At 37.7% G+C, this 9,954-nt stretch overlaps 1 protein-coding gene across 1 annotated transcript; it reads left to right on the top strand.

Annotated features, from left to right (window-relative positions):
- Positions 1-1,595: 1,595 nt before the first annotated feature.
- Positions 1,596-9,890, top strand: cops2 (COP9 signalosome subunit 2). The gene is made up of 13 exons (XM_044030995.1): positions 1,596-1,741; positions 2,138-2,251; positions 3,039-3,116; positions 3,216-3,341; positions 4,183-4,272; positions 4,352-4,429; positions 4,527-4,701; positions 4,780-4,958; positions 5,387-5,439; positions 6,764-6,861; positions 6,965-7,047; positions 8,206-8,264; positions 8,768-9,890. The coding sequence occupies exons 1-13, from the start codon at positions 1,688-1,690 to the stop codon at positions 8,910-8,912; spliced, it is 1,332 nt and encodes a 443-aa protein (XP_043886930.1). The 5' UTR covers positions 1,596-1,687; the 3' UTR covers positions 8,913-9,890.
- The last annotated feature ends 64 nt before the right edge of the window (positions 9,891-9,954 follow it).

The following is a 9,954-nucleotide window of genomic DNA, read 5'->3' as shown; positions in this document are numbered from 1 at the left end:
GGCCACAAATTAATATTTTGAGACCACAATGTTTTTATTTGTTTGTTCATGTCATTCCTGGGGCTCTGTAAATACTGTCTCTGAAGAACAGAAATGCAACAGGACCAGATGAGACACCGGCAGAAGTCAGTGAAGCTGAAAATTAAATGGGCATCAACATCCTCTTCAGCAAGATCCAGGAGGGGGAACTCATCCTCACTGAGTGGAAGGAGGGAATCAAAGAAGGGGGGCCTCCAGGACTACAACAACTACTAAGGGATCGTGCTTCTATCAGAGACCTACATGGTTCTAAGCAGAGTTATTTTGGAAAATGAGGATAAGTATGAGAGTTGACACCAAGCTCTGAGGTCCTGTGCTGAATTAAAGAGCAGTCACAGTCTTGAACTTCATTGACTATGACGGTGTGGATGGAGGTAACGAGAAACTGATCTACCTCATCCAATACACCTACCATGGCATGATCTACAGGATAACTCCAGGCCAACTGAGACCGTTCTGAGGTTAGAACAAGAGTCTAACAGTGCTCTGTCTCACTCTTCCTCCTGGTCATCGATGATGAACTAGATCAGTGATTGATCAGTGAAGTGTGGGCCGCTGCCCCCCAGTGTGCCGTGACGGTACTGCAGGTGGCCGGTGAAAAGGTCATTATATATAAATAAATGTTTTTCATTTTCATTTTTCTAATGAAGTTATAAATTGCTTTAAAATATATACGATAGATTTTAAGAAGTGCTTATAAGGAATACAACAAAGCCATGGAGTTTAAATTATGTGTTATTTTTCTTTTATCTGACCTAGTATAGCAGGTAATATATATAGCATTATTGTGAAATTTTATGTGGAAGTATCCAGTGTCAGCTGATCACCATACAGGCCTAACATTTTAGGATTTGCACTTAATGTTAATTTGTTCATTAGTAAATTGTTATTTATGTTTATGGCACTTCGTTGTGAAGCTAAAACTTAGTATAAGTAGGTATTGCATGGAGCTCAAGCTCATGTAACACATGACAACAATAATATGTATGGGAATTATTGATCCTAGTCTTGTGTGTTGATCAGGGTCTTGAGGATTCCCGATACTCTTACGTTTGGAAATGAAGTAGACAATGAACGAGAAATGATCAGAATATTGAAGCAAAAATATACCAAAGTATAAGAAATATAAAGCAAGTCGAGAGGGAATAAGCATGTCTGAAGAGGTGAGAATCTGAGTTTGTGATGTCATGTTGTTGATTGTGTTATGAGTATATTATCTGCGCTGGATCTGTGTACATACAGTATGTATGTATGTCAGTTGTACAGTCAAACAGATTATGCTTTGTTCTTTAAGATAACAAAAAGAACAAAGCATAATATGTTTGACTGTACAACTGACATACATACATACATGCAACAAATTATGCTTTGTTCTTTATGAAAAAAAAAAATTCACATCATCATCCTAAAATTCCAGTATAGCACTGTCACGCTTTACCATGCAGCGCTGTGAGACTATGGTTGGAAAAAAGCCTGCCTGCGCTGCAGTTGGTTGTCTTTGACGATACAATAGCGCCATCTATCGACACAAACGGCTTCCTGCTTGTTTCAGTGCTGCTGTCACACCATCATCCCACCACGGCCGCGAAACACAGCACAGGCCGGGCCACCGTCTGTCTCTGAGTAAGGACTAGGAAACGTCGCCAAGATGTCTGACATGGAAGACGATTTCATGTGCGACGATGAAGAGGATTACGACCTGGTATTTACAACTGAAATAACTACACTTGCCTTTGAAATTCACCCGCTTTTATCCGCTAACAGAGTCCAATGCGGACAGGGCTAGCTGTTTAGCATGTTGGCTAGTACAAGTAGAGAGCGGGTCACTGTCGCTAGCTTCTTAGCCGGCTAACTGCAGTTAGCTGTAACGACCAGGTGCCCGGTTGATATAATGTATATTAAGCGACCACCTGTTAGCTGAATTAAAGTGTATGCATTATGTGGTCTAAATTACAGACACTGAAACCACAGACAACTCGATGTGCTCATTACGAAACCACGGCGTCTGTGTTGTTTTGCTTAGCATTGCGTTAGCATGCTAACGAGTGCTGTGTTTTATTTGGTAACGTGACTTTGACATGCATGTGTTTAAACGCAGGAATATTCAGAGGACAGTAACTCCGAGCCAAATGTGGACCTCGAGAACCAGTACTACAATTCAAAAGCCCTGAAGGAGGATGACCCCAAAGCTGCACTCAGCAGTTTCCAAAAGGTGGAGTAGTAATTATGAAAAGACTCAATAAACAACACAGCCTGCTACAACTCACCCTAGAAGCCACCTCAAAAAAGGTTAAACAGTGGAATTAGTAGGGCTGCATACTATAATGAAAATTTAGATTAAATTAGACTTTATTAATTCCACACTGGAGTAATTCACTTGCTGCAGACGCAAAAGGGTTATAAATAGACAAGTGTAAACAGTAAAATAAAATAAGTAGTAATAGTAATAAAATAAGAACTTTTTAAAAATGCAGTGCCACAGGATTGTAACACAGATTATGTACACTGGTACAGACAGATTGTTGACATGAGACAAATAGTGCTTAGTAGAGGTGAGGGTTTATTTTACTGCTCCTTTGGTGTCTCAACACCCATCATGTGTACAATATATTTATCGTACATTGAGAGCCTCCTTACAAATTCTTTTATTTTTTGGATCAACAGTTTGGCAGTAAAGGCAAGGAACCGCCTAAATCATATTTTGAAAATCTGTTCATAAATCATCGGAACAATAATGACTGATCTGAACTCTCTGTGGGAGCAATGTGTCATCAAAAAGGCCAAAAGTATAAGTACTTATGACCACGTACTTATCTTTATCTATCTATAGAGAATCTTGAATAACACTCTAGAAGTCTTTTGCATGTAAACATGAATCTCATGAAGCCAACACATGTGATTTCTTTTGAATAATATGTGCTTTCTTTTAAATAATGTGCTGTTTATGTATAACAAAAATTGTGATATTGACATGTGTTTTGAATATATTGTTTTCTCAGGTATTGGAACTGGAGGGAGAGAAAGGAGAGTGGGGATTCAAAGCATTGAAACAGATGATCAAAATCAACTTCAAGCTGGTATGCTTTGCAGTATATGCCCTCATTTCTTTCCCCCTGACCTATCGGAGGTGATTTCTAAAGTGAGAGTTATTATTTTTGTGTGTCTCAACCCTGCAGACAAACTTTCCAGAGATGATGAACAGGTACAAGCAGCTTCTTACATACATCAGAAGTGCTGTCACCAGGAACTACTCTGAGAAGTCCATCAACTCCATTCTGGACTATATCTCTACCTCCAAACAGGTATGGACACACAGTGCACTTACACTCAAGAAGAGTCAGAATCATATCAGGTTTTTTTTAACCACTTGGAACCAGCATCTTGGGAGCCATAAAATGCTATTTTTGGAAACCAGCTCCCAGGATGTAAACATTTTGAAATGCCATCCTTGCGTTTCTGTATATACTATCAATATGCAACTTTGGGGAAACGATGATCTCACTCATGCTTTGGTATTTCCTGTTGTCATTGTTGTCTTCTTCTTGTGTTTAAAATTTGTACACAACTTTTTGCTCATAATCTATTTTTTCCTCCTTTTTGTCGTGTATTTGTGGCAGTGTTACAGCACCACATCAGTCCTGCCACATATACAATAACGTTTAAAGATGTTGTGTGTGTATGAAGAATTAATGATGATAATAATAATAATAATAATGCCATATATATGAAGAAAAATAACAAAAAAAAAGACCACGGTGACCATGTCTTCACGGACACCAAACATCTGAGGAACAGCTTGATTTGTGGCTGTTTGTCTCAAAAAGACGTCCAGCTTTGTATGAGAATAGGGCTTTTCCTCAACTTTCATGGGAGTTTTCACCAATCACAAGGGAGTAACGCTTTTCTATCGTCCACTCAGCTGACTGTAATAGGTGGAGCTGGTCTAGCTACACCCTGACTGTACTGCACCAAGGGTGCCAAATAATAGAGTGGTTGGGGACAGTTATTTTGGTACTATTCCTAATGGAATCGCAAAGAAATATGTATCATACTGTGTCAAGGGAACCATTCCACTCGGTGAAAACATGGCATTGGATTTCCAAATGTTTGAAATGTGCTACAGCGTGTCTCCTATTTTACCAGATGGATTTGCTGCAGGAATTCTATGAGACCACTTTGGAGGCTTTGAAAGATGCAAAAAATGACAGGCTGTGGTTCAAAACAAACACAAAGGTACACAAAGATTATTTTCTTAATCCATGTAATAAAGCATAATCATTTCCTATTAAACCACACATTTCTTTCTTTGTAGCTGGGGAAGCTCTACTTGGAGAGAGAGGAGTATGGAAAACTGCAGAAAATCTTACGGCAACTTCACCAGTCATGTCAGGTAATTGGGTCAATTTTTATTTATTGATTATGCCATAGTTAAATACAAAAACATTTTTTTGAACACCATTATAAGTAGTAGTACTGTTTCCACACAGACGGATGATGGAGAAGATGACCTGAAGAAAGGCACACAGCTGTTGGAGATCTACGCTCTCGAGATCCAAATGTACACGGCACAAAAAAACAACAAGAAATTGAAAGCTCTTTATGAGCAGTCACTTCATATTAAATCTGCCATTCCTCACCCGCTCATTATGGGAGTTATCAGAGGTATGATAAGATTTGTGTTGTATCAATGTCACATTTGTTGCACCTTATAGCTGTTAATTGAATTTTTCCTGTGACCAGAGTGTGGTGGAAAGATGCACTTGAGAGAGGGTGAGTTTGAGAAAGCGCATACAGATTTCTTTGAGGCCTTTAAAAACTATGACGAGTCTGGAAGCCCAAGGAGGACAACATGCCTGAAATACCTGGTCTTAGCCAACATGCTGATGAAGTCAGGAATAAACCCCTTTGACTCACAAGAGGTATGAAAATAGGTTTGGTTATGCATGTTCTCTATGAAAGATTATTAAGGCTGCAACTATCAATTAATATGTGCAGACTACTAACGGCTTGAATGTGTCTAACGAGAACAATTTACTGGATGTACTTTGTGAGCATCTTGATGGTGGTAGTTTTAAAGCTACTTTCAGCATGGACAAAGACCATTTTGACCTACTTCTTTGACCTGAGTATCGAAAGGCCATCTTTCCATCATGGAGAAATGTGAACATGCCCAGAAATATAGGCGTGTTTAATGGTGTCACTCTTGTTTGTGTGTGACGCATGTTTCCTTTCAAAAATACATTCAAAAGACGCCGCATGTAACTGGCCAGTCTGGGTTTTGTGCTTACTCATTGAACAGTGACTTTAGTTCAAGTGCCATTTATGATATTTCATCTTTTTTCCAAAGGCCAAACCATACAAAAATGACCCAGAGATCCTAGCGATGACAAACTTAGTAAGGTAAGCGTGCATGTTTGTAAATTCTATAAAAAAAGTCTATTTCCTATATTTTCCTACTGTAACATCTACTCAAAAGCAGAAATGGATTAGCAGATGGTAAATTCTAATCTAAATTGTTTAGGAGTGTATAGTTTATCCTTTTTATCAGATGTGTTTTAGATGATGTGTTTGAGCTTTTTATCTTATCAGTGTTTGATGTCACGTGCATCCCACTGTGTATGTGTTTGGCAGAGTCACTGCTTTATATCATTAGGTCATAGTAGGGGAAAGAACAGCTCATAAATGTACCTTAGGTGTGTGCTGGCATTTCACACAGTGAAACACAGTGGGTGTGTTTCGCTTGACCTGGCTTTGTGCACTGCATCTTTGGATCATAACCAAGTTGTTGAGGAAGGTATGTTGTTGTGGTTGGCTGTAATATACAAAATAAAGCCAGAGTGCTATTAATAAACGTTTGCCATAATGTTTTTGAACAGATATATATCCTACATTATTTTCCTTTAGTATTTTTCCAGTAGAGGTGCTGTTATAATGCTTGTGTCCATTGATTCCATGACGTAGTGGACCATATTCTTTTTTTAGTCAGAACAGTGTTAAATTAAATTGATTTTTTGTGTGTCTTGGCAGAATTTAGATTTGGGTATTTTGGTGCACATTTTTGTGAATTTTGTGCTCAAAAACTTTGGTCAGCTTTTATTTAGTACATCGCAGTTTCATTCTACTTCTGGCTCGATTATTTGATTATTCAATTATTAAAACAAGTTTTCTGATTTCTTGGCTTCTTAAATGTGAATATTTTCCAGTTTCTTTGCTCCATATAACAAAGAAATCATTAAAACGAAATCATTTTGGTTTGTGGACAAAGTGAGACATTTGGAAACATAATTTCCAGGTTTGAGAAACATTGAGCAACCTTTTGTGACATTTTAGTTGCAGCTCTAGAACACAGCACAAAATTATACATTAACAACATCAATGGACTGAATTAATATGATGTGTAGTTTGCTACAACTGTGCTCTTTCACCATTAGTTTACATTTCGCCGTATTTTTACAGATTTTGGAACATCTTCTGCCTCTGCTTTTTTTTGTCCTCATGTTTACATAGGTTGCAGTCACTGAATCAAGCTGCGCACGTTTCTATTCTATAAACAAGAAACTGAAAATGCACACCCAGAACTGTAATAAGAATAGTGTTTACCTAAAAGTCAGATATTTTGGAAGGTTTTTGACAGCCTTCGGGATAAGATTTTGTCTTTGGGTCATAGAGACACAATGTACATAGTGTAACATCATTGATTGTTTTTCTTCTTATTCCCCTCCAGCGCCTACCAGAACAATGACATCACTGAATTTGAGAAAATCTTGAAAACAAATCACAGTAACATAATGGATGACCCCTTCATTAGAGAGCACATAGAGGGTGAGTCAGCGTCCACATGGATGACACATGTGTTGAGAGAGAGAGAGGGAAAAAAAGCATTGTTCTTTTAAAACATAGCTGATCATGTGATGTTGTGTTTCAGAGCTCCTGCGGAACATTAGAACTCAAGTACTTATCAAACTCATCAAACCGTACACAAGAATACACATCCCTTTCATTTCTAAGGTAAGTCTACATGATCATAAACTGCCTTATACATTGACATCTTCTGAAAGCTAGTCAGTCATATCATTGAAGACAAAAGGTATAATCGGAAAAATCACACAAGTACTCGAGCAGAATCCGATATCAAAATATTTGACTTTATTTGACTTTCCAAGAATAGCAATAGCTAATTATTATTGTAGTTGACATAAGCCTTTAAGTAAATTAAACTTTTAAAGCAACACAAAACAAGTTTGGCTACATCCACTCTACTCCATTTTTGCTTAATACGGTGGAAATTGCTGCTCTGGAAAGTCCCAGGGATGCGCTTTATTCTCGATGGGCAGATACTGAGACCTTTGGAAACTATGACTCAGTTGACTACATTTGCTTCCCGAATAGTTCTTATCAGCCATGACTTGACTTTTTGCTATTGATGAAAAGCCCTGTTAAAACATACAGTCAGCTTCAAATAAAAGAAAAGTATCAGCTTTTACCTTTCACCTTTGTTGTTTGTCATTGTTCATATTTTTCTGGAAAAAGGCAAACAACTATAGGGGAGAGAATTAGCTGGACGCACATTACTTCTTGGTGCCTGGCACAGATTTGAAAAAGCCATTTTCAAATGAAAATATTGAGATGTAGTCTGTGCATCTGAGTTCTCTAGGGGTGCGGTATCTGCTCTGTCAACTGCTGAGGCCAAAGGTGTTATTTTGTTATTGTAGTTTTTTATTGGCCTGCCTCTCTCACTCTCATGAATACAATTTCTCAGGATCTCCTTGAGGAAATTTCTATCCATTTGACACAAACATCAACTTGGTTTCAAAACTGACTTCTTTTCTGATCAGTCCCATTTTTGTGGTTTTTGTGGGTTGTGTGTCACATTGTATCTTAACCATGATTTGGGTAACTTTTTATGTCGAGCGACAGTTTAATATTTATTGTTTTATAGATTTTAACTAAGATGAAGCATTACCATGAGATACCATCAACATATTAAGTACTTTAGTCTAAAGCAAATAAGAGATCCTAAAAGTATAGATTGCTTCAATCATTTATGTGTCACATTTTTTTAATCGGCATAGAACATTCAAAAATGGATAAGTTAAATTACAGCCATTGCTGATTCCAGATTTCAATTTGAAAATATGTGACTCTTGTCTGCTTCTGTTGTCTCAGGAGCTGAACATTGATGTGTGCGATGTGGAGAGTTTGCTGGTGCAGTGCATCTTGGATAAGTAAGTTTCTCCCCCACGTGACTACTGAGTCTGAGAACAAAATAATCACCTCCTTCCCGTAAATAGTCATCGTTCCTCATAGTTCACAGTTTCTGTTACATTTTGTACTTGATTGTCTTGCGCTGATAGTAGTTTGTTATTTTCCGTGTACTGGTTTGCTGTCGTGCACGACTTGGATGTAAATCAAAATTTCAGCCGACTCAGCTGACAGATTTACTAAGAAATGTTGAGTGATCATGCCTTGTGCTGGTATGTTAAAATTAAAAAATATGGCTAACTTGAAAGCAGACACAACACAACTCTCATGTTTATGACAGAAACTTTGGTTTTTATTTCTAAACACTCAAGAACCTATGCTGCATCATTTGTTGCAGTTATTTTCTGTTCTGCATCACCCAAAGTACACAGACTAGGCACTTTAGATGTAGTGTAAATACAACACTATATAGTAAATTATGTGAGCCTAACTAAATTGTTTCTTTCTCACTGTTCATTTTATTTAGCACAATCCATGGCCGTATTGACCAAGTAAACCAGCTACTAGAACTGGACTACCAGAAGAGAGGAGGGGCCCGCTACACAGCTTTAGACAAATGGACAAATCAGCTGAACTCTCTGAACCAAGCCATTGTTAGCAAGCTCACATGATGACATGTAAAAATCATGAGGCAAGGAAAATGGCATGTTTGAATACATCCATAAAATATGCTACTGTGCTTCTTCAAGTATAACCTCCGAGACGAGCGCTGCAGCACAGGTTTTGCGAAAGCCAACAAGAAGACTCCACAAGACCCACAAGAACATGTTCAAAGTGTGTTGTTTTGTCCCGACGAGAGGAAATCACTGACACTTGTTTTTGTTTTTTCATGTTCCTGATTGGCAGACCAATGTACAACACACAAACACTTCATTTCTGTACAAAAGGAATCCAAATGTGTGTTAAAACCGTGTACACAGTATTTAATGTATACTGTTGCCTGTTGGTAATAAACAAAATTCTTTCAGCACTAAAAAGATTTACCTGCCTTTGACTAGCTACAGGGTGTGGAAATAGGGTTGAAGTGGAATAAAAAAATCTTTTTAACTCAGAAAAGAAGCCCTGAAGAAATTGTTTTTTCTTGAGTTGTATCATTGTTCCAAGTTATTTGTAGACTCTCATGTTACTGGCTCAGCAGGACTCTTTCCAAAAGAAATCTAGTCACTAAAAGTCAAAAAGCTTTATTTTAATTCATATCTATAATAGCACTTTTGGTGATATTAAGGAGGAATATTGATGTATCTTGCATTTTCTGCGACATGCAACTACTCACTGTCTACCCTTCTTTTGGACATGTGAACATACTCTGGATGTTTGGCAAGTTGTAAAGCGATTTGCATTTGATTAGATCTATGTTGATCTTGTTTTGTGCTTGAATGACATCTTGTTTGGCTCCACAAATAGAAAAAACTCTTAGTCTCTTATGAGACTTTTACAGTTCATGGATTCACAAATGGATAATTAAATCCAGAGGGAGGCAGTAACGCAACATTGAAGATGCCAGCTGTTGTAAAACCAGTCGAAGAACTTCTCAAATTTGTACATTGACAAGACTGAAAGAAAACAATAAAATGTTTTTGTTCTTATTACCAACGTATGCTCATAAATGCTCATCGGCCACCATTTTGGGTCATAACTGATAAGCCCTATGCT

This window comes from Solea senegalensis, linkage group LG7, assembly GCF_019176455.1.
Source record: "Solea senegalensis isolate Sse05_10M linkage group LG7, IFAPA_SoseM_1, whole genome shotgun sequence".
In the NCBI taxonomy this organism is placed as follows: domain Eukaryota; kingdom Metazoa; phylum Chordata; class Actinopteri; order Pleuronectiformes; family Soleidae; genus Solea; species Solea senegalensis.
This window is presented reverse-complemented; position numbering and strand designations above follow the sequence as displayed.

Bases quoted from the DNA above. Each gene is read 5' to 3' on its own strand.
- cops2 (XM_044030995.1), top strand. From the start codon at position 1,688: ATGTCTGACATGGAAGACGATTTCATGTGCGACGATGAAGAGGATTAC. The intron at 1,742-2,137 runs GTATTTACAACT...GTTTAAACGCAG, and splicing joins ATGAAGAGGATTACGACCTG to GAATATTCAGAGGACAGTAA. The intron at 7,048-8,205 runs GTAAGTCTACAT...CTGTTGTCTCAG, and splicing joins ACATCCCTTTCATTTCTAAG to GAGCTGAACATTGATGTGTG.